The following is a 22,912-nucleotide window of genomic DNA, read 5'->3' as shown; positions in this document are numbered from 1 at the left end:
TGAAGGGTTGTTCTTCTGATAAGAGAAAAACACATTCCCTCGAGATTGCTGTGTGAGTGTGTGAGTGTGTGTGTGTGTGTGTGTGTGTGTGCACGAGTGTGAGTTTGCAGCCCTGGGGAATCCTGCATTGGTCGAATATAATAGCTCACATTTGGAAATCCCTGCTGTTCTGACTTAATGGAAAAGTGTTTCCCATTTCTGAAGGAAACAAGCCAATTCCTTACGTAGCGAGAACTCGTACAGATGTAGGAATCTCAGACATCTCTCAGAAATAAAGAACATCTCTGAGCAGCGGCCCCACCTGCAGGACAAAACGTTGCCTGCACCGATTAGACATATATATAGCAATTTTATTGATCATCATAAAAAGGAAAAATACAATATCCTCCTGAGACCCAGTCAGTTAGCATGTCCTCTGTAGTGGACATGCTAACTGACTGGGTCTCAGGAGGATATACAGAGGAAGCAACTTTACATTGAAATCTGAAAAAGTGGATGGAACCACTTGGAACAAGTAGTAAGGCACTGCTGTTAGAAAAATCAAACAACAGAAATATGAGATTAAAGAAGGCAAGAAAAAAGTGACCTTAAAGTTTAAATCTTTCCATGGAATCAAATAAAGTAATAATAAAACAAAAAGAGACATTCAGCAACAGTTCCCTTCAAAGGTCATCTGGTTTTGACCTGAAGGAACGCAGTGTTCTCCATCAGAATATTTGGAACAAGTGGAGAATAAAACAAGAACAATAACCCGAGGTGCAAAAACAAGTTTTAGATTAAAGCTCAATTTGACATTACAAAACTGCAAATTTAAACATAAAAAAAAAGATGTAGTGCACTGAGCGACCAGCGAGACAGGAACAGTCTCCGGTTGGTTAAATCCAAAATAAGCAGGTCAGACTTTAGAAAAATCTCTCATCAAACCAAGTCGGTGCGCCGCTCACAAAACAAAAAGCATCTCGCCATGCCGTTCTGCAGACTTAAATATAGTGATGCAATCGATCATTTTTAAACCAAAGCTATCTCAAGATACAAAGAGCAAGCAAGCGGCTCGTGGCTACATGTTGACAGACTCCCTCATCTTTATCTGAAATCTCTGTCTGGGAGCACCAGCGGGGCAACCAGCGTCCAGAGGTAGATGAGCAAGCCAAGCCAGCTGGAGCTGATCTTCACCCAGACGGCAGGCATGGCCGTCTGCATGGTCTCCATGGCCTGATCGGGCCTGATGGGCAAGGAGCAAAGACAGAGAGGAGTCAGCGCCGCGAGGCGGTCAAGCCTGCCCGTCAGCACGGAAGAGGCGTGGACAGAGGCGGGACTCACTTGTACCAGTTGGTGAGCGTCATCATGATGTAGAGGGAGGCGAGAAAGAGGCAGACGTGGAAGAAGGAGTAGCTGTAGGTGACGCCCTCCTCTTCGTTGTCCACGGCTCGCCGGACTCCGTCCTCTCCCACCAGGGACTCGGAGGAGGTGAGACCTTGGCCCTCCTCCGTCTGCATCAGCTTGTTGACCTGGGCGTTGTTGGAGGAGCGGATGCTGTGATGGGCGAGAGCACAACATTAAATCTTTAGCTTGTAATTCCTTTAGAACATACATAATCTTTGTTTCTTTCATTAAACTGATCCCAACACTCCACGTCTTCTCTTAGAGCTTCTTTATGCTGGAGTTTCAAAGAACAAATTTGGTGCATCAATTTATTCTCCTTATTTCCTTAAAATGGAATGTAATCCCAGATCTTGATCAGGACTACTTTCTCTTCTCATTATTATTATTTACAATTTAGATGATTCCCTCCAACATCATCAAAAACCGCAGCAATGACGACTCAACAGAGTATAAACTATTTCCTTGTGTATTTCGTCCCATAAACTGTGACTGCATTGACAAAAGCATGATGATGAACTAAACTTGCACATCTTCTGACGGTAATTTCTTTAAATATCCACACTCCTGGTAAGGCAGACTGTGAAATACCTGGCGTAGAGAGTACAGAACAGGAAGATGACCAATCCCACGATGCTCTGCGCGTCCCACCACTGGACGTTAGGCGCTTGCGTTGGAACGGGTCCGGGCGAAGGAGTCGGGCTGCTGCGCTGGATCAAACTCAACAGGCTGGGGTTGCACTGCTGGTCTGAGTTGGGAATTAAAAAGGACAACAATGACTGGATCGAGCCGAGCTTATGCACGTCTGTGCACTGTTGTCTTTAAACTAGCATTCTGAATAAAGACGCGTTGGTCTTACTGGGGTTGTTGGACATGGCTGACCAGGTGATGTACATGGTGTAGAGGGAGATCAGGGAAGCCTGCAGCAGGCCTGAGCTGGGCTGAGCCTCCTGTGGAGACGTGAAAGCGGAAGAGAAATCAGAGTTAATGTCGCCTTCCGTCACCGACAGGAAGAACGGCAGGACAGATGTTTATTCCACACACGTTTATCCTCTAGAGAGAATCAAATTCCAGACACTCTTCTTCTACAGCGGTAGAACATTACACACGTCGGGTCGGGTACAACATATTAACATTTTGTGGCTTTATTCCACAATCTATGATTTTATTCTCATTCTATCGGCCTTCTGAAGTCTTTGAATTACCTGAACTTTGGGCAGGACGGACACGATGGACACACCGATGCAGAATAGGAAGTTGAGGCTGATGAAGACCTTGTGCTCCGTGCAGCCGTCAGGTTGGGTGTAGAACACATAGAAAAGAACAACCGCTGTGAAAGCCAAGGCGAAGTTGACCACGGTAACAGTCAGCAGAGCTGTGAGGAGAACAAGAGCCGGGAGGAAACACAGCGAACAAACCGACATGGTTTAAACAGAGTCCATGTGAAGAGGGACCTGCAGACGTCCCTGGAGCATCATTAGTACTATCCCCCTTCTACCTGCAAACCAGCACTTGGTGTTTCCTTCTTCGGCCTTCTCCAGCCAGGACTGGTTCCAGGAATGTGCAAAGTCCACCAGCAGGATGAGCTGGATGATGATGAAGATGAAGGAGCCCACCACTCCAAAGTAGTACCACACTAAGACCAGACAAAATGACATTCAGGACATTTCTTAGGAAGTCTATTAGAATAAGCAATAACAGAAGTACGGTAATCCTTTATGTGTATAATTACTGTCCTATTATTATATTTAAAATTAAAAACAGAGCCTGAGAATGGTTTCAATATTTTAATACAATATACTAGTATAAATATAATAACAGCATTTGGATAAAGAATATGTACTTGATGTTTTATTATAATCATATTTTGTAAAAGTTGTAAATCCAACCTTTCCGACCACAAATAAGATTTTCTCTAATTTCCCCAGAATAATGAACGAGTCAAATATCTACATGACGCCTACTGCTTGCTGCTTCACAACCATCTGATCAAAGAACAAACTTTTATAAAGACTAACAAACAGAAATCTGATTTAGTTCACAAATACCTGTATTAAATGTGCCGTCTGGAATGAAGAAAGCACCCACAGTTATCCCAACCAGCAACAGGAACTTGAAGAACCAGAAACTATAAAAGAAAAAGAAAACTTTTACGAGCAATTCACTCTAACACCTGCGGTACACCCGTTTGGCCACCAGAGAGCAGCGTGTTCGGCACCGAAGCATAGCCCAAACCTGTTTTGGATTGTAGCCCGTGGATCTTTGCTGCTGCGCACCCGAATCATGATGATGGCGAAGAGGAAGAAGAAGCAAGCCATGGCAAAGCACATGCGGTACACCGACTTGTATCCGACAATGACGTCACAGTTAACCTTGTTCTGTATTCCAGGTACGATGGAAGTACCACCAACACAGAAACCGGGAATCTGACAGCGGGAAAACAAAAGAAATAAAAGGTGGAGGACAGAAAGTGTTAAAGTTGGGTCCGCTGGAACACTGATTCACTTTAATATTTTAATTAAACCATCAAATCCCCCCCAAGGCTAAAAATAACAACAACAAATATATATATTTATCCCTGTTGCTGGGGTTACAGCCTCATGAAATTTGAAATATTTTTCGAACTCATCTTCAATTAGAAATAGCATATGGCTCAGAATAACCGCCTGACTGGAACAGCCATTACATTTGATCTGGTCCCATCTGACGCACCTGTTTGAGATGTTCCTCCATGCCTGGGAGAATCATAACGACAGACACCAGAGTCCCGAGCAGCAGCAGGAAGGAGAAGGCCAGTCGGCTCATGGTGGAGTTGTACGCCGACGGGCAGCATGACGACAGGAGGCAGGACCCCGTGCCACACAGACAGGACGCCTGGAGAAAAGAGGTGGGTGGAAAAAGTAGCAGCGGCTCCATGCAGAGTCATGTAGCGTTAAGATCAAGCACGGGCGCTCGGCGGTGTGGATTAAATCAGGCTAATTCACGCATGGCTCGCATAATCTGGGGACGGAAAGGAAAGAACACATGACAACCGCGTCTGTTGTCAAGGCAACTATCATTCTCCGTCTTCTGCACACTTCCAGACACAGAGAAAAAATGATTTCAGTGCAGAAATTAAAGGCGTCATTAGAAATCTCTTCCTTTCTCTTCCAGCTCCATTCCCGTATAATTACGAGACAGCGACAAAGCCATGAAACCAGTCCTCCCTCACTAAACATGACGACGCACCGATGACATTAGCACAAGAACAGCAAATGTTTAATAACTGAAATAGAATCCAACGCAAACAATAGAAACAAGTCAGAGCAGTTGTGTATTTTGTTACAACCCTTGAGTAATTTCATATGATTTTATGCCCGGTTATAATAAAGATTGTGTGTGTGGGGGGGGGGGGATCCATTCCTGCTATAGACCCACCAAGAAGATGGTATGTTGTAAATCAAGGCAACATAACAGTGACGCATCAGACTGAGCAAACCCGTGAGCAGAACCCGGAAACAGCGCGCACTCAGAAAACGCCCCGTATAGCGCACACATTCAACTGTATTTTGTTCTTAATACTGCTGTTACAGTTGACTAAGTTAATTTTCATAAAGCAACAGACGAAATATTTCTTATTTACATCGAAGTACAGGGGAAAAAAAAAAGTGTCCCTAATCTGGAATCAGGCCTTACATCGCAACGTATTCATCTCCTCACTGAGCAAAAGTAATTCGGGTTTGCTTGATTATAAAGTTAAACACAAACAATTGTGAAACAAGTTAAACGTTGACTTTAACTTTCATTAAGAGAGAAGAGTTTCAGAACTCAGAAACGTCACAAACATTCAGCGTATTTGTTACAACATTCATGTACGGCATAGTTTTCAACATAAACATAATGGTCGGATTACCGATATTGAAATACTGGCTTTAACAGTTGACCTAAATCCGTTTCACGTCACGTGGTGCCGACGTCGTCAGGTTGTTTTTGCTAACCGAACGCTAGCTAAATATTTATGACATTTTAAGAAATACAAAGTCAACCGTATTACGTCGTGTCGCGGCAGAAGAACCGTGGGTGTGTACTCACGCAGCTGGCGAGGGAACCCAGTGCTAAACAAGCACCCATGTTTGTTACTTCCAAAAATCAAACAGGAGAACGCGAAAGTAAAAAAGTTCAGGAAGAAACTCAGCCAAAATGGCGACGTCTTGTCCACACAACGCACAATGAACGGAAGTGCCTCTATGACTTTCAAAATAAAAAGGGAATTACAGGTATTACTTATGACATACAATTCATATTTTGTGCAAGAATTTGACCTTATTTCATTTCAGTTTTGTTATTCGTTATTTGTAGAATATGATAATGAAAAAGAAATAAAAAGAAAATATGTCCAATTAAAGCGTACTTGCTGTTCACAGTGAAGTTCTTGGTTTATCTTGACGGTAAATCCACTGTACTTCCGGCATTGCTCGGGTAAATAATAATAATAATACAACAAAAGTATTTGACTAAAGTTTCTTTCCATGGGTGTTACAATCGTATTTGGTCATTGTACATGTAAGCTGTGTCTCTTAGTGAGTCATCACTTCAAATGGACGTTAATATAAAAAATAGCCCATATTATGGGATATCTGGCATTAATGTTCACTGTAATCACATTGAAAACGTTTTCCTTTTTTTAAACAGTTTTATTTATTGCTGCTTTTTTCTCTTAATAGTATATTACCTCCTGTTTTTTTATTTGTTTGTCTGCAAGATATCTTGAACGGTTTTCAGGACATTTTGAGACTACTACAAATATAGTACGTAATTTAGATAATGTAGAATAAGAGTCATAGAAAAGCATTTCCTCTGTCTGTGACAGTTTAGTGGCTGTATCGAGATAAAAACGTATTTATTTATTTATTTATTTATTTCGACCACGTAAACAACCAAGAATAAAATGATAAAACAACGCCAAATACATGCGCACACATATACATAAACATAAATACATATATATACTGTACACACATATGTAAGGACATATTCACACATACATGCAGCACATGTAATATTAATTAACAATAACTCAAACAATAAATAATAACCATAATGCACTAACTATGCAATTTACGTGAGCGAAAGGAACGTATAGATCTGGACATGCCATTATGGAAAACAATCTACGCACAATGCATACATGCATAATCTACAAATGATAAAACATGATTCTAACGTGTGTGGAGAAAATATGGCGTCTCAAAGTGCTGAATTATATTTTGCTACTACTCTATTCACTGAAAATTATTGCAGTGTTTGTGATCATTAAAATCCGATTTTGAAACTTATTTTGCAGCATCACTTGTGAAATTTTAGGAAATACAATTCTAATTTGAGCAAAGAAAGTGGATATAGTACTTAAATCTCTTTACTCTGTTTGAGATATGTGTTGTTTGACCTTTTCCATGTTTTTTTTTTAAGTAGAGACCTTATATCCAGGAACAATCAAAGACAAAATCATTCTGTATTGCAGCTGGAAATATATTTTAAACATCTAACATCTTCCACAGCTTATCCTGGGCCGGGTCGCGGAGGCAACAGTCTCAGCAGAAACATAAAATATAACGACAAATGCAGAATGTAATATATTTATAGTCTGCTGACTGTACTGTTGTTTCTGATCTCCAGACGTACATTGCATATGTTCTCTGTGATTAATCAGTGCTCAGATATTAAATGCTTCTCCATTCCTTCTGTTTCTTTCTGCAGCCTTAGAAGATGCTCACAGGAGAATGGCTGACATTCATTTGTGTGTTATTGAATGATGTTAAATGGGTAAGAGCTTCATTACCCTTCATATTCCGACATTTCTCCAGGCACTGATATTTGTTTAAGCGATGTCTTAATAATCCAAACACCTTCTCATGAAGCTCCTCGGCTGCAAACAGTGTTATCAGTGCAGCATGTTCCCTATAATTATCCAGTGGCTCTGAGGCCTGTTGGTTTCCAGTGTTGCATTTGGCTGGTTTATCAGAGGCCAAATGGAACCCAGCAGAAGCTTTCACCGGCAGATAACACTAAATAAGATAATAAGACGTTAAACTACTGGATGCTATTGATCTGATTATCTTTTCTGAAGGGTGGGTTGATTTCTTGGTATATAAATGTTTGTACTGTGATCCCCTTACTAAAAAGAAAATGGTACAAAACTCTAAGCAGCAGCAGGACAAAGCAACCGCAGTTAGAGACACGGACACAGGAAACTGTCACCCCGCCTTTAAAATAAAACACTGAACGACAATCAAAGCCTATCCTGCTAGTTATTACTGCCACCATCGATACTACTACTAGTCTACTACTAGTACTAATGATAATAATAATGATTCTTAGTATTATCATTGAGACTGGGTGATGATGATGATGATGAATATATTTATTAGATAGAATGTTAGAGTACAAGTACAGTCAAACAGTAGCATGTATTACAGTACAAGTACAAACAGTGTTTCGTGATGCCACCTCACAAAGAGAATGCTGGTTTCAAATTCTGACTTGGGATCAAATGTTCGAGTCCCCCCCCCCCCCGGTATAAAAACCTTCCAATGTAGATACATTGGTGACTTTGAAGGTGTGAGTGTGAGGGGCGGTGAGTGTCTGAACACAGGAAGATGCTAATTTAAGCGTGAATTTTTATGGAGAGAAAATTGTTTATTTTTATGCAATCAAACAAAAAAAGGATATGAAGTAAAAAAAAAAGATATTTGCAAACAAGACCATTATTATCTATAAACATCATTATTTTTGGTTGCAAATCTTTGTTTGTTCGCAAATCTATTTTTTGTTCGAAAAAACATTTTTTGGGTTACAAATCCATTTTTTGTTTGATTGCATAAAAAGAAACAAAAGTCTCTCCACAAGGAAACAGGACAAAAAGACTGATGAGTCCAAAAATCCCCTGACGCGCGTCTTGCTCTGCTCTTATTGTGAAGGGTAAAACCCCTTAGTACCCCCTTAGCGGGGAGACAGGGATACGCAGCTTGATGCGCCTCCCTGTTGCTGCTGGGAAAGAGCGCACGGAGTGGCGCTCGTTCTCTGCGCGGTAGCAGCGTCCGGTCGAGGCGTGCGGCGGCGCGTTCAGCGGCATCGGCTGTAATGAGACCGGGGGACGTGTCACGGACGGACCCCGTGACAAACCCGACACTTTCGTCCTCTTCGTTCCTGCGGAAGATGGTGGCTGGCGGTTAGTTCCAACTTCGGACTCCTTGGTTATTGTCCTCGGCGAAACACACGGAAATCAGCTGGTGAGTGTCCGCCGTTGCGCACAGTCACCTGTCTCGCTCCACAGGTAGAGGGCATTGCCCGGGGCTTTTGGTTTGTTTGGAGAAGAAAACAGCTGTTTACACTAAAAGCCAGCAATTATTTTTATTTTTTTATTTTTTTCGTCAAATTAACAGAAGCTAAGAAAAATAATTTCAGGTTAATTTATCTGACATTATTGTGTCATCAGCTCCAGATTTAGCACTGCACACGTCACAAATGCCAGGAATGGGCTTGCGTTATGTCAGCAGCGGTCCTCCGGGCTACCTGTCATCTCCTTATGGCCTCTCAGCGCTGCGTGCGCGTCAGCTGTTCAAATGGAAATGCCACTGGCGCCCCGCAAGGGAGCTCCGGGACGCTCGGATTATCTGTGTGGGGTTTATTTAAAGGTGGATAAACCACGGCCTTCAGTTGACGTGCGTGATGAACTGTGGAGGAGCGCTGTGGCCCGAAATCATCAGTCTATAACGTTTATTAAATTAAATGTTATCATTAGAAATATCTATATTGGTGGAGTTAGTATATTTATTTACTCTTGTGAAATGTGTTGACAGAGGATTTGTGTGTTGGTAGTAGTTTATAACCCTATAACTGGCTGTTATATGATAGGCTTTAAGATTTTATTGGCTAACCCATTAGAGACACTCTCCCTGAAGTACAAGAATCTGTGTGTGTGTGTGTGAGAGAGGGTGTGTCCTTCATGTCTTTATCATTCATAGCGCATCTATTACCAGTTCCGTGTGCGTGCTGAGGCCTTGAGGAAGCCTGTCTTTATGGGTTCTGTGAACCCAAAGTAAACCAGAGCATTTTTTACCCTGTCAGCACTTCTGTGATCCACATTGTCAAACAGGGAAGTGAGTCCTGGATGTGATCTCATCCTTCCTGGTTTTTTTTGTAATATTAATCTTTGTTGCGATCCACTTCTCTAAAGTTGCTCGATTTCACCCTATCCATGAGGTCATTCTGAACATTCTGTTTTAGTTCTTGGTCTTGGTTTAGTGTCTGGATGCTTTGCTGTCTTTGCTGCAAGACTCTGTGATCGCCTGTCAATCAAAGCGCGTGGGCAACACCGGGACATAATTTGCTTCTGTGTTTTTGTGTTGCTGGAATCTGTGCCTTGGCTCGGCAGCCTCTCGCTGCTCACTTAGTTCTCCCACTGCTGACTAATGCAGAAAAGATCATGAAACACATGCCAACTGTTGTTAGTATGTGTTTTAGTATCCTCCAGGTGAAACAGTGAGGAGATGAATTTGCAGCATGAATGTCCCAGTCTAAAAATCTAAAATTCCACCTGTGGATCAGTCACCCCGCCCCTACCTCGGTGAATTTAGACAAATGGCCGCAGATTGGATTTGGCCTCAAGTCCAAGTCCATAACTGAGCATGCGGAGAGCGCATAGGGTGTGTCAACCTGTGCAGCGGTGAGCGGCGGGGGGGGGGGGGACTGGCTTCTCTCCTTATCTGAACACAGCCAACTTGTTGACCTCAGGCGGGTGCGTGTCGATAACCAGGCTTAATTCGGCCAACCATCAGCGTCACCCTCATGTGCCAATTTTAGATTAAGCAGGAGTTAATCGGAATTAGGCGCTGCCAAGATGGAGATGGCTGAAGCCACCCACATTGGGACTCACAAGCAGCTCCTTAAAAACCTATGAATGACTCTGCAAAGGCTCCACGCGCCGTGTATTTTACAGTCTGTGGAACACAGTCAGCTCCAGTAACATTTTTACACTCCTGTACTTAATATTTTGTCACGGGAAGTGACGGAACTTTGTCCCACGGCATTGTCAGACAATGTCCTTCCACATCCTGCCCTTTATTGGAAACCAGCCTTCTTGTTACTGCCGCTTTAAGCTACGATAGCTGAATGATGATATCACACCACTTGCCCCTCCACCCACCAGCTGATTCTCAGAGGCGCTTGACCAGCTTAATGAAGTCACCCTATCCTTTTATTTTACAAGGAGAATATTATAATTGTTTTGCTGCCATTGGTTAAACGGGAAACTGCTTTACCAATAAAAAAAAATGTTTCATCTCATTTGGCTCCGACACTATACCAACAAGCCTAGTCTCACAATGCTGGGAAATAAAAGGACAGTTTAGTTGAATTATGGGCCATATCTGCTGAGGTGGCATCTTAGAAGTTTGGCTCCTCAGGTTTAATGCATCAAAAAATGTTGGAAGCCACAAACGTAAGGTAATAAGAGAGCGCAGGGATTTGGCATCAGCACGCGCACGCACGCACACACACACACCTCACTGTTTTACTTTGCAGCATCGTAAACGTCATCCAAGTCTTACATTTTTACTACCTGGCGCCTAAATCAAATTCTCCCTTATCGTTGGCCTGTCCACTTTGAAAATGGAAGAGTCATGTCCCCAAATTCTACACATTTGCGTACTCCTCTGTATTGACCAGAGACCTTTGAGAGCTTACAATGAGACGGCAGATACTTAAAGCGGGCTCCACACGTTACGGTAAACATGTGACTGTCTCCCACATCAGTTCTTTCCTCGCCTGGGTGTGGAGGACATGTACAGCATGGGACATGTTTCGTAGATGACGGAGGACGATTGGATCAACAGTTCTGACCTCAGTCTCTCTGTGCCCATTTTCCCCAGTAGCCATGTCTGATGACAGGCAGGAGGGTGGCAGCATTACTCAATAGAGTATCCCAGCATGCATCGGCCCTCCTGTATTCGACTATATACATATTCATTCATTTCATTTCCCAACCGCTCATTCCGCTATCGGGTCGCGGGCCAAGCTGGAGCCAATCCCAGCAGTCAATGGGCGAAAGGCAGGGGACACCCTGGACAAGCCGCCAGTTCATCGCAGGGCAACACAGAGACAGACAACCAGCCACACACACACACACACCTACGGGCAATTTAGTGTCACCAATCAGCCTAGGCTGCATGTCTTTGGAGGTGGGAGGAAGCCGGAGAACCCGGAGAGAACCCACGCAGGCACGGGGAGAACATGCAAACTCCACACAGAATGGCCACAAGCCGGAGACGAACCTGCGACCATCTCGCTGTGAGGCAACAGTGCTTACCACTGCGCCACCGAGCCGCCCTATATGTATATATATATATTTTTCTTTTTTACCGCAGAGAGCCTCTCCATACTGATTAGGTTGGAAGTGAACAGCAGGTGAGGTGGGATGGTTCCTCTGTGGAGACAAAGAGTAGATTGTAATTCCGAAGGCGTCCACCTTTGCCGCAGATCAGTGACCTTTTCTGTGCATCAGACCACACAATAGGATCAGCAGCTCCGTTTCTCCCATAATTAGTTCATGGAATTCCATCTGGCCTAGAAACAAGCACGTCGTTTCAAAACGCTGTCCGACATCGGCCATCTCATGAGCTCGTTCTGTCGATTCGTAAATGCAGAGGCCACAAGAGGTTGACAGGTGCCGGTATTTTCTTTTTTCTTATTTTTGTATCGCAATGAATTTCAATGGGCCTCATCAAACTGGGATTATTACACTCCATGGTAGCAAATTAGCATCTTCAAAGGTCAATGAGAGGTAAATGTCTGAAAATAATCTGTTACAAATCAAAGTATGTTTATTCAAGTCACATGGATTTGTCCATGCAGAGCTGATAGATTCCACAAATCAGTATATTGTATAACAGTGGCACAGTGTGAGTGCTGTGCTTCTAAATGTCTAATTTATCACCCAAGTATAATTTCCCTTAGCCCTGTTGGACAGAACAATTATACCAAATATGTTGTCTAGTCTTATGTGATGATAAAATTAATATCCTTTGTTGGATGTTGGATGAATGGGTGAGTGGAAATTCTGCTGCTGAAGACGAATCCATCCTCTGCTCCGGTTTTACTCTCACTACAGGGTGCAGCTGACACGCTGATGCATCGTGGCATTGTGTGCGTGTGTGTGTGTGTCATCCGGTGGCCCGTGTGCCAGGCTTGTTGTCAGAGAGTGGCAGAGGCCTGTGGGTAGTACCCACCGTGCAGCTGAAGCCACCCAGGCAGATTGTGCTGTTGCTGGTGACACGATGGTCTAGTTCACAGAGCGCCCGGGGTGGAGGACGACCTCGGTGACACTCTTCAGAACAACAGGCTTTATGCTGAAATATTGATGTGCACATTCATCACACATGGGCGACTTATACATGGCATTGATCCTCCTGGCCTCACGGCTGACTGATGTCTGGATTCTGTAAAATAACACTGCTTCATTGGAATGGTTTATAATTTTCAGTTTTAGGTGAGAGAAAATAATTTGTCACAATTTGGATAGCATTTCATTTGTTATATAAATGGGCCAAAACGCTTCTTTGATTTACTTTAATTTGTTCATTTAATTGGGAAAACAGTATTTAAATCTATTGTAGATTAGCCAAGCACAATTGTTGGATTGTTAAAGCATCTGGTCCGATTTGTGATTTATTGATTGATTGACTCTCTTTCCATAAATCAAAAACATTTACACTAAAATTAAACCGAGAACATGAGACTTTGTTTTTCACATTTGTGTAACACTTTGCAATTACATTAACTTACGTTACACACAATTATTTAATGTATTCTTGTTAGCGTCATTGAGGTCCCCCCCCCCCCTCTGCAAAACCTGCACATGAATATTTAGAGGTGACAGAATTAAGCCTCAGACTTAATTCAGTTTTTTGCCTTCAAAACATGATGATCAGCAAAGCTCCCGCAGAGCCCCAAAAAACCATTCTACATTGTTGATGTGGTGAATTATATTCCTAATGGCATGCAAATGTTGTTTGGCCAGGATTTGTTCATAATCGGAGTTGAATCGGAACATGAATAGTCAAATTTTTGCACCCCCCCCCCCCAAACAGCTTGTTCTCGCTCAACATGGCCCGTGCTTCCGAGCCCTGCTTGAAGCCTTCGCCTGCGCCGCCTGCCAGGCTTCACGTTCAACTTTCTGTCAAGTGTTGTAATTGCTGTAAATAGCTGGGCGTTCTGTTGTCATGCTTGACCCGCATGACAAGCCACTCAATCTGTCTCATATTTGGCAAAGTGGATTCTGCTCTCTCAGTCTCATTTCGCGTAATGGCTTGTTGTTATTGTTGCACATCAAACACTGTTAATCGCAAAGAGGGTGCATATCGAGCTAAGCGTTCACCACATTGTCTCGGCCAGACAATGTGGTGTATCCAAATCATATCAGTGACAGCTTGCAAATATATTTTACCGTCAGTTTACGGTAAAAGTGCTTTTTTTGTGCTTTGAACTGGATATTTACAAAGCTTGATTGACTTGATTACCTGCTTCAGACTTGTATGGAAATACACACTGTTTTCCTTTTCTGTTTTTATATAAGAAAAACTACAAACACAGAAAGAGACAAAAAGAGCTGCTTTTTCCTTTCTGACAAGAAAGGACAAGAATTAGCTGGAAAAAAGTATCTTGTTTTGCAATGTCTAAAATCGTATAAGGGGTTCGTTCTAAAGACATTTGTACCAGGGCTTTGGATTAAGAGGTAAAGATTGACACTAACGTTCTTAGTCCAGTTAGTTGAAAAGCTAATGCTTCATCCTACTCCTTTTCGGACATGTTTTGTTTGTATTATTATTGTTGATTTGACTTTGTTATTGTTGGTTTGACTATTATCATTGTTTTCGGTTTGTTGTTTTCTATTGTCTTTTAATTTGCATGTTCGAAATAAAGCATTCAAATCAAATCAAATCAAAATTAAATGTACAGGCCTGAAATAACATGACGATACAGTATTGACGATCAAATTGATGCTTGCACAGTTTGGCGTCAGATTTGATGCATCTTCAGGTTATTGAGCCATCAATGGAATGTAATTTTTCTTTAACATTTATAATAATCTATTGGATTACTAGAGAAATGGCAGATGTGTACAGGTTCATTGTCAGTGAAAAGACTTGAAACAATCTATCATGGCACACCAAGCGGCGCAGACCTGCATCACCTTGAAAATTTGCCTCACAAAAGATCCCCCACACCCCCCCGCAAGCAAATTCCAATGTGATTTGATCTGATCTGCGCCTATCAGCGGGAAAGACAGGAAGCTGTACCAGGGATGTCCGGGAGATCCAAGAGAAGGCTGTGATCACAGCGTCTCATTAGATCAGGCTCAGCTCTCTGTCTCTACCGCCTCGTCTCAGGAGCTAAACGGCCCCCCCCCCCCAACTGTTCTTATCACTGTAGTGATTCACCCTCCAGCTTCTGTCTATATTCATAGTACACTTGTTAAGACTATTTTTTTTTCTTGCTAGCTGCATTTTTTATTTTGACAGGTTAGCACATCATATATGGAGACTTTTGTTCATGAAACAAAGATGCTTCCTCCTTGGCTCCCCTCCTCCACAACGTAGCTGCCTTCATAACAATGGTGTAGTTTCCATGGCAGCCAGCGCATGTTAAGCTTTAGGATAACAGTGGGAGAAAAAAACATTGTGGCAAAGGACAGGGAATAATCACAGGGTATGAAGGACCAAAAATAGACATAATCCCAGACATGATTTATTTATCTCAAACTTCTCGTGTCTGTGTAAACTGCATTTCTTCTACAGTTGTTTTTCGGAGGCCATGCTGTGACCTAAGCTCCCATCTGACTACCCCCCCCCCCATGGCTCGGGGGGGGGGGGGGGCTACAGTCCCAATACACAGACACCACACTCTGGGGTCAGGGCTGCCGTTATATAAAGCAATCTTTGACTCCTCCTCCTCCTCCTACTTGCTTACAATGAGAGGAAACATCAAACCTGTGCTTTGATTGTTCTATCATGAAAAGACTCAACACTTGGAGCTAGAGGTAAAAACATTTTTTATGTCTATAGCTTATCCATATTGACTCAAAATGCTGCTTCTTACTTGTAAGATTCTTCAAAATTTCTCTCTGACCTCCTTCAGACCTGCATTACGACATAAACCCCTGTCTTGTCTTAATTAAAGTTAATTTAACCCACAGCCAGCTGGGATAGGCTCCAGCAGAACCCAGCAGAACCCATGACCCGTCAATTCGGATAAGAAGACGAGACGTTTATGGTGGCCTCGTCTTCAAGAATTTAATGTTTTTTCCCCCTGTGCACAGTCTGACTGTATCACATGACCTTCAAAGAAAATAACTTTTTTTAGTGTTGTCCTGTGACGAATATCATATTTCATGTAGCGTGCTTGTTAAACTATTTTCATGTTTGAATAGTTAACATGTCCTCAAGATAAGTCTATTTGTATGTTCAGCTTGGATTTTATAAATGAATTTATAATAAGGTATAAAGTTAAAAATAAAACCTGCAGTTTGAGTCATGGGGGGGGGGGGGGGGGGGCGACAAAGAAGTGCAAAGTTTCCTTCTTCCAACAGTTCATATGGCAGGCGTTACCAGATGCAAACATAACCCCCTTGGTGAAGGCTAAAACTGAAACTTCGGTGTTCTAAAAGCTTTTTGACGCGCTGAAAAAAGGCCTGGATCCCGACTATTTCTGAAAGGTTTCCAGGCAAGTGCAACAGGCTGTATATATTTGTAGATGCCAAAGGAATATTTCCTTTGCCTGACTCTGGAATAGAGAATAATGATGACATTTCCTGTTAACAGCAGAAGAGACGATCTGTCTGTGTCGGTTACGTGGAAGCATAAAGAGCCTTCAGCGTTCTTTCTCTTGCCCTGTCCATGGTGCTGAAAGCCTTCCTATCTGGGGTTACATGAAACAGACAAAGAAATGAGTGATTGTTCAATCAATAAGACAGGGTGATGCATATTTATTGCTAAATTCTAGGTGTAGAAATATCCCAGGCAGCAAGTTGCATCATTGATGGATTGATATCTATCTGATTTCAGAGGAAATATAATCTATTAGTCTTTCTTTCTTTCTTTTTTGAAGCTCACCCTCTCTGAAACCATCTTCTGACCTCGGACTGTTCTTCTTCAGTTCGCTGGCTCTTATAACGCTGCCTCATTATGTAACGTACCTGCTGCTTGTTCTTGTGTCTGGCCCAGCGCAGGCGTCACAGTATCTAGGTCAGCTGTCTTTAACAACACAATCCCTTCTAAACTGTTGATGGATTATCAGTTAAAATAAACCTGGTCAGATAAAGGCTCACTCTCTATTCAGTGTTTAAATGTGATGATAAAATTAAAATTTCCCAATCAGATGCTCTAATTTGGACCTGAGGAATAGATGCTTGACTGTTTAGAATCCAGGCTACTTAAAGCCATCTCAGCACTATATTTAAATGCTTCACTTAGAATGAGGCATTTTCCATTCCACATTCTCCATTTCAACCTCTCAACATGCCTGAAAAAACCCTTCCACCTTGCACTGAAAAAGCTGACATCAGCAGCAGGTGGTTACTCCCAGTATACCTGGAAATCAATCTATATAGATATTGCAACAAGCATTTTGATGATGAATATATTTATTAGATAGAATGTTAGAGTACAATTACAGTCAAACATTAGCATGTATTACAGTACAAATACAGTCAAACATCCTGTCTAAGAGGAGCATTTCAAAGAAGCCCTTGCGGTCTTGTTTCCGTTGAAAGTCCTTGCTACATAAATCATCGACATTTAACAATACCAATAAAATAAAAATAAATTACTCCACAGATATAAAATAACAATACATTAAAAAGACACATAGTATGTACAACGTATGTGGACAAAAGGGGGGGGGGGGGGGGGGATTGATCCAAAGAGAGTCGTGATGACTATCTCCGTTTCTGTCCCCCTGAAAGGTGTAATTTTAGGGCCGGTTTGAATGAGGCCAAATCTGAATTATCCAGATAAATAGACCAATCCTAGCTCCTCTACTGATGTGTTTTTACAAGGCAGTCAGACAGGGTGACTCGTGGAGCCGCCGCCTGTTGCGTGAGGTGTCCTTCCTGCTGCTGAGCCATGATTAGACTCCTATTGTTGGACTTTCAGTTGTGGCATTGATCCACAGGACAAAGAGCAGCTTTGTCATGTGTTGCAAGAGAAGGTTTGCGTAAGATCCAATGACAAGGCCAAGTTCAGCCCTGCAAAGCACAGAATGGTTCTCCAGAGAGCACTTCAATTCATGAAGCATGAAGGTGGGCAACTGGCGGCAGAAGCCACTGAGGCCACGTTGTGTGCATTCATGGCCTGCCGTCTGTAATTCAAGACACTGATGTATCACATGTTTGATAAAACCCTAATTCACAGTACAGCCTGCGCCTTTGTTCTCATACAGGTGGGTGTTTCCCAAAATTACCATCTCTATCTGACCTTTTTTGAGTTTATTCGAAAGGTTTGTTGCGATTGTTCGCCAGTCTGAAGCAGAAGAGGAGGCGACGACGTGCACGTGTTTCATTCGGTGTGAAAACACACTGCCAAAATGTAAACTTGCACAAGGAGTTCTGGAAGCATGTTTGAAAGTTCTGTCCTTCCTTTCCGGAATTTCCTTCAGGATTACAGAATTTATACACGTGGCTGAGATGTAAACATCAGCATGTGAAATAATCCCCTGTGGATGTTTTGTGAATTACACGGTGTGTGAAAGTAATCATCACAAAAACAACAGATTTTAAAACTATATTGACATGCAATTAATGTCACAGAAACAATCAAACAAACAGAACAAGCCGAAAGATCCCCAGATTGTTGAGACTCTGACTGTAGAGTTTGTTCTGCAGCCCTATGGTGACCATTTCATAAGATGATTTATTATTTACTTTGCTGCCATTGCACAGTTGTATGCAAACCAGACAGTAATAAATACATTAATGAAGGCCTCATTTCCACAGAAATGTTATTTCCATTTCCAGTAGTAGGGATGAAAGCTTGAGATTTAAGATGCCGACTGTTGAGCTCAGATGAATGAGCTGACCATGATGCATTATTGTAAGGGCGGTCAACATGGCAGGCTAAACCCTTAACAGCTTTTAGACATTGATAAATCATTACTGCTGCTAATATTTATGGCTTACATTTATGCAGCAACTTATAGTCAAGGATGCTGTGAGACACCATCGGCCCTTTATTGGTTTCAGAACGCTTTGACGCCAATCCTGCTGTTAAATAAAGACAGTCGCTGAGGCATTAGAATCTTGATGTGCAAAATTAATTTAAATGCAGACCAATAGGTTAGCAAGGCGAGATTAGATGAAAGCGTTGGGAGATATATGATTACACCGCATTTCATTATTTTTAGAGCAGGCCATATTTTATAAGAGCTAAATGGCTAGGCTGCTATTGCATTTGAGGCTAACAACCAATGGTGATTGTGTATGTGTGTGTTTGAGTGAGAGTGAGAGAGAGAGACTTTATAGCTGCGAGTATCCATTGCCTCAAGCGTCGTTCCTTTGTTGGAGGAGGTCGATTGGAAGATGGGATTTTCCTCCACAGAGGGATTCCGATATTTAAAGTGAGCTATTGAGAGAATGATTTGAGTCATTGTTTTATTTTGTGGTTCTTGCTCTTAAACTGGGTACCTCGTCTCCTCAGTGTCCATTGACGCCACTGTTGCTTTTAAAAAATTATTTTAACTTCACCTACCTACATTGTGTTTCCTTGATTCTGTACTTTCGTTTGTCTGTGAAAGCACTTTGTGAATTTTATTTCTTGAAAGGTGCTATATAAAATAAAGCATATTATTATTATTATGTTTACCTACCAGTAGTGCTTTCTTGCGTTGTTGTCATAGCAACAGTGGCCCGCTGTGTGTGTGTGTGTGTGTGTGTGTGAAATTCAGCCCCTCTCCAGTGTAACCTAGAGCTGGATCTCCAGCTGCTGCTGGTTGCCATGAGACCAAACAGACACATCTACTGCTTCAGACTCTAAACACACTGGTACATTTTGTGTGGGGTATGTCAGGATACATGGCCACTTCTGTGCTCTGTGTTGGACAAAAGCAGTAATATGTATTAAATATAATACAAGTACTATTGTTATGAAATTATTGTAATGGGAGGGGAAAATAACAGGTAAAGTGGCTATTTATGTTTTCCCTTGTGTAAATTTGTTGGTGCGTGTATTATGTGACAAAGGAATAACTGCTATTCACCGTTTTTACTGTGATACAGTTTGCACAAGTACACAAGTTTAACTTCTACCCTGGGAAATAGGATTTCTGCCTCCTCTATACCCGATGTTTGTCTTATAATTCAGACACACACACACACTCGAGTAAAATGTAATTATACATTGTATTATTATGAACATTCATATTGTAATATAGGAATATTTTCAAGTGCTGACAAAAATGTCACAAAACCCTCTCTTTTTGTAGCGGTGTCCTGAGATGACGGAAGTAGAGCCAGTGTTGGACTTTGCCACCTCGGGGCGCTCAGGGAGGAGAAATGCCCTTCCTGATATCCTGGGCTCTCCGGCGGGTGTAAACCCCGGTGACCTGCCTCTTAAACTGGCTGAAATGTCTCTCAAAGGTAAAGTACCGGTACAGCAAACAAATCGAGCACCTCAGTTGTGATATTTAGTCCTCTGTGCAGGATTCTGGTGGATATGAGATACCCGCAATGATTTGGGCAGGAATATTAAACCAGCTTTAGGCATTGTTGGGATTTGGGTGTAGTCCCACACAAATAAGACACTCTGGACTTCTAATGCAGTCCAGTATGGCTGCCATAGTGGTGGTGAGATTGCTTTGTTTTGTTTTTTTACTTAAAAGGAAGACATATGTGCCAATCCGTATTGATCAACTGCAACATAATCCTCTTTATGCCTGTTGGGTTGTCATGCAGATGGACCAGGCGGTGCTCAGTCACCTTCAGCGGAGGACCCTCCGGCACTACCGGAGAGCTTGGGGGAGAAAGATGGATCGTAGAGACTTGTCTTATTTACCTCCTTGGTGACCTGCGGAAGCTAACCTGAAATATGGGATGAGGAATGAGGCGGAAGGAGACTTGTGGCAGAGTCGGTCTGTTTTTGGAAAACAGCTGATTCCTGCATGGCGAGTGATGCACCGAAGGACTGAAGCCAGGAGCTTTAGACGGTTTGACTTTATCTAGGCAAGAGTCAAACATTGCTTAGTAATGAGCCCGTGAGTGTTTGTGTGAGAAGAAGTGTCGCTGCAGACACTTCGAGAATCAGAAGGCACCACGACAGATTGTAATTTCGCACTACTATTTTTATATGATTTACTAAAAAACTGGAGATGAACAGAAACCCGTAAGTCAAACTGTGATATGTATCATTTCCTACTGTTTTTATTGATTGGTGATGTCTGTTATTTTACATTGAGAATAGCAGGAGGGAGTTTAATTGTAGCCCGTGGTGAAAAAGCTTTCTCACCCAGCTGGATGCAAAAAACACACAGAAGATGGAAGAAAGCCGAAGTGTCTGTCGTCTTGCTCATTTTTTGTTTTTTACACTAAATGAATATAACCTATCGTATGTTTTCAAATCTGATGCTATGTACAAGTGTAGATAGACACAGACATACAAACAAATATTATAAATGTACAGTTTTAACCCCTTACTGCCAGACTGTTTTGATCCGAGCAACGCCAACCGAGGATCTGATCCATTTTTTTGTGGCACCCATACAGCGAGGCGATAATGTGGAAACATCAACCATATCTTTAGACATTCCTTCAGCGAAAAGTGCCCCACTGCCAGCGGTAAACACACCGCTTTATTATAATACCAATGCTACTTTTAAATATCAGTTTCCAAACCAATCAAAATGTGCCTCGTTCACGTCTGAAAACCTGTGCTGTGCTCTCTCTGTGAAGTACTGTTATGGACAACTAACTATGGGCTACCAATATTTCCTCACTTTTAAGTGTGGGGGGGTGGACTATATATGAAAGGAAAAAAACACCTTTGTAACATGCTACCCGTCATCGGATCCAACGCTCAGTCAGGAAATGAGTTCAAACCGTTTTACAGCTCAATGCGTGTCGCTCCTGCTTCTTTCAGTGATGGCAGCATTATGCTCATGGACTTGGCCTGGGAGCAAGCACCAAGAAACACCCCCCCCCCCCCATTGCAATGTGCTTTGAGTGCCGAGCACGGCAGCATACAGTCTCGACAGAAGGAAAAGTCTGCTCGCACTCATCAACACATAAGCAGACGTGAGAATACGATGCAGAACGAGGAGCGAGAAGCCGCGAGAGTCACATGTCTCTGCTACCGTGTATATACCGTGTTGCTGCGTGTCCCGTGTGTGTCTTACACGCCTGTATGATTACCAGATTAATGCACACACTGTACACACAAAGAAAATGATGCTCTGTAATTGTCTTCATTTAAAGATGTGTAGCTGGTGGCTGTCTCTCTCTCTCTCTCTCTCTCTCTGTGGATGCGTTTCAGCAATGCAACATGAAAAGCATGAGCAGCTGCTACCCAGAAAGCAACTTGCTTGGGGAGGGGGGGGTTATTAAACCACAGGTGTATTCTGTCGTGTCCTGATCTCTTAGTGGTGCGAACATCTTATGTAGCTGGATTGAATCTGATATTATGATGATTCTAGCTGGTGGTCAAAATTGCCATTAAATCTAAAAGCTTTAAATGTATCTGTGTGTTTAATATCGTAATCTCTGTGACGTCAGTCCTAATGTTTGACATTGGAAAATTAATAATATCTAGTGTGTTTTTAACAGAGCTCTACAGGAGCAAGGTCACCGCACCACTTTGGTTGAGGCCAAAATAGCTCAACAACTTCTGGATGGATGGTCATGAAAATTGGAGCCGACATTGATGTCACTCAGAGGATTATGCCTATAGAAAGTGTTGTTCCTCTGACTTTTCATCCAAGCTGCAAGCAGATTAAAGATACTGTACTTTAATATCGTAATGCTGCAGAGCAAAGGTTACCGTGTGTCATGCTGGCGAGAAAGTAATAGCATGCTCACATCCTAAACATGGTTAAAAAAATATTTAATTGTAGTTGTGAACATTTTCACATGCACAAAAATTATATTATTAGCATTTAGCTTGAAAGCACCATTTTTTTTTGTATAGCTGCTAGCATTACTGTTGCCTTCATGAAACACATGATGAATTTGCTTCATGCATCGGGTGCAACGACCACTGTAAACATTTCTAAGTTAGTTCTGTGTATTAACGCTGTAGTACCAACTACTCAATGGCAGCTTCAGTGTAAAATGCATATCAGAAAAAGCTAATCCTAAAGGGGAACTTCGGAGTAAATACCTCATAAATACTACGTAATGAAAAGTAGATGTTTTTTTTAAACCAACACATATACTGTAAAACACTCCATTAATTAAGTTAAACCTTAAACCAAATTTCAATTATCCACCTGATCAATGTGTTCTTCTCGCAACATG

The 22,912-nt window shown here is 42.2% G+C and overlaps 2 protein-coding genes across 5 annotated transcripts; one reads left to right on the top strand and one right to left on the bottom strand.

Annotated features, from left to right (window-relative positions):
* Positions 1 to 330: 330 nt before the first annotated feature.
* On the bottom strand, positions 331 to 5,623 carry serinc2 (serine incorporator 2). 2 transcript variants are annotated; one of them, XM_068747697.1, is made up of 10 exons: positions 5,452 to 5,623; positions 4,093 to 4,254; positions 3,616 to 3,806; positions 3,429 to 3,508; positions 2,879 to 3,016; positions 2,586 to 2,755; positions 2,240 to 2,330; positions 1,972 to 2,128; positions 1,321 to 1,533; positions 332 to 1,222 (listed from the first exon to the last, which is right to left on the bottom strand). In XM_068747697.1, the coding sequence occupies exons 1-10, from the start codon at positions 5,488 to 5,490 to the stop codon at positions 1,084 to 1,086; spliced, it is 1,380 nt and encodes a 459-aa protein (XP_068603798.1). In that variant the 5' UTR covers positions 5,491 to 5,623; the 3' UTR covers positions 332 to 1,083. The 2 variants fall into 2 exon arrangements, with proteins under 2 accessions (XP_068603797.1, XP_068603798.1); XM_068747696.1 differs by lacking the exon at positions 5,452 to 5,623 and having other exon boundaries at positions 331 to 1,222; positions 4,093 to 4,451.
* LOC137903548 (cAMP-dependent protein kinase inhibitor beta-like) lies at positions 4,214 to 21,886 on the top strand. 3 transcript variants are annotated; one of them, XM_068747698.1, is made up of 4 exons: positions 4,214 to 4,267; positions 7,117 to 7,182; positions 19,891 to 20,044; positions 20,360 to 21,886. In XM_068747698.1, exons 2-4 carry the CDS (start codon positions 7,126 to 7,128, stop codon positions 20,440 to 20,442), a joined length of 294 nt encoding a protein of 97 aa, XP_068603799.1. In that variant the 5' UTR covers positions 4,214 to 4,267; positions 7,117 to 7,125; the 3' UTR covers positions 20,443 to 21,886. The 3 variants fall into 3 exon arrangements, with proteins under 3 accessions (XP_068603799.1, XP_068603801.1, XP_068603800.1); XM_068747700.1 differs by lacking the exons at positions 4,214 to 4,267; positions 7,117 to 7,182 and adding an exon at positions 8,576 to 8,648; XM_068747699.1 differs by lacking the exons at positions 4,214 to 4,267; positions 7,117 to 7,182 and adding an exon at positions 18,710 to 19,026.
* The last annotated feature ends 1,026 nt before the right edge of the window (positions 21,887 to 22,912 follow it).

This window comes from Brachionichthys hirsutus, chromosome 13 (assembly GCF_040956055.1).
Source record: "Brachionichthys hirsutus isolate HB-005 chromosome 13, CSIRO-AGI_Bhir_v1, whole genome shotgun sequence".
In the NCBI taxonomy this organism is placed as follows: domain Eukaryota; kingdom Metazoa; phylum Chordata; class Actinopteri; order Lophiiformes; family Brachionichthyidae; genus Brachionichthys; species Brachionichthys hirsutus.
The sequence above is the reverse complement of the archived record's forward strand: the minus strand, read 5'-3'. Positions and strand labels throughout refer to the sequence as shown.

Bases quoted from the DNA above. Each gene is read 5' to 3' on its own strand.
- serinc2 (XM_068747696.1), bottom strand. From the start codon at position 4,296: ATGGAGCCGCTGCTACTTTTTCCACCCACCTCTTTTCTCCAGGCGTCC. The intron at 3,017-3,428 runs GTATTTGTGAAC...GTCTGGTCTTAG, and splicing joins AGACGGCACATTTAATACAG to TGTGGTACTACTTTGGAGTG. The intron at 2,129-2,239 runs GTAAGACCAACG...TTCCCAACTCAG, and splicing joins AGCCATGTCCAACAACCCCA to ACCAGCAGTGCAACCCCAGC.
- LOC137903548 (XM_068747698.1), top strand. From the start codon at position 7,126: ATGCTCACAGGAGAATGGCTGACATTCATTTGTGTGTTATTGAATGAT. The intron at 7,183-19,890 runs GTAAGAGCTTCA...CTCTTTTTGTAG, and splicing joins TATTGAATGATGTTAAATGG to CGGTGTCCTGAGATGACGGA. The intron at 20,045-20,359 runs GTAAAGTACCGG...GTTGTCATGCAG, and splicing joins GGCTGAAATGTCTCTCAAAG to ATGGACCAGGCGGTGCTCAG.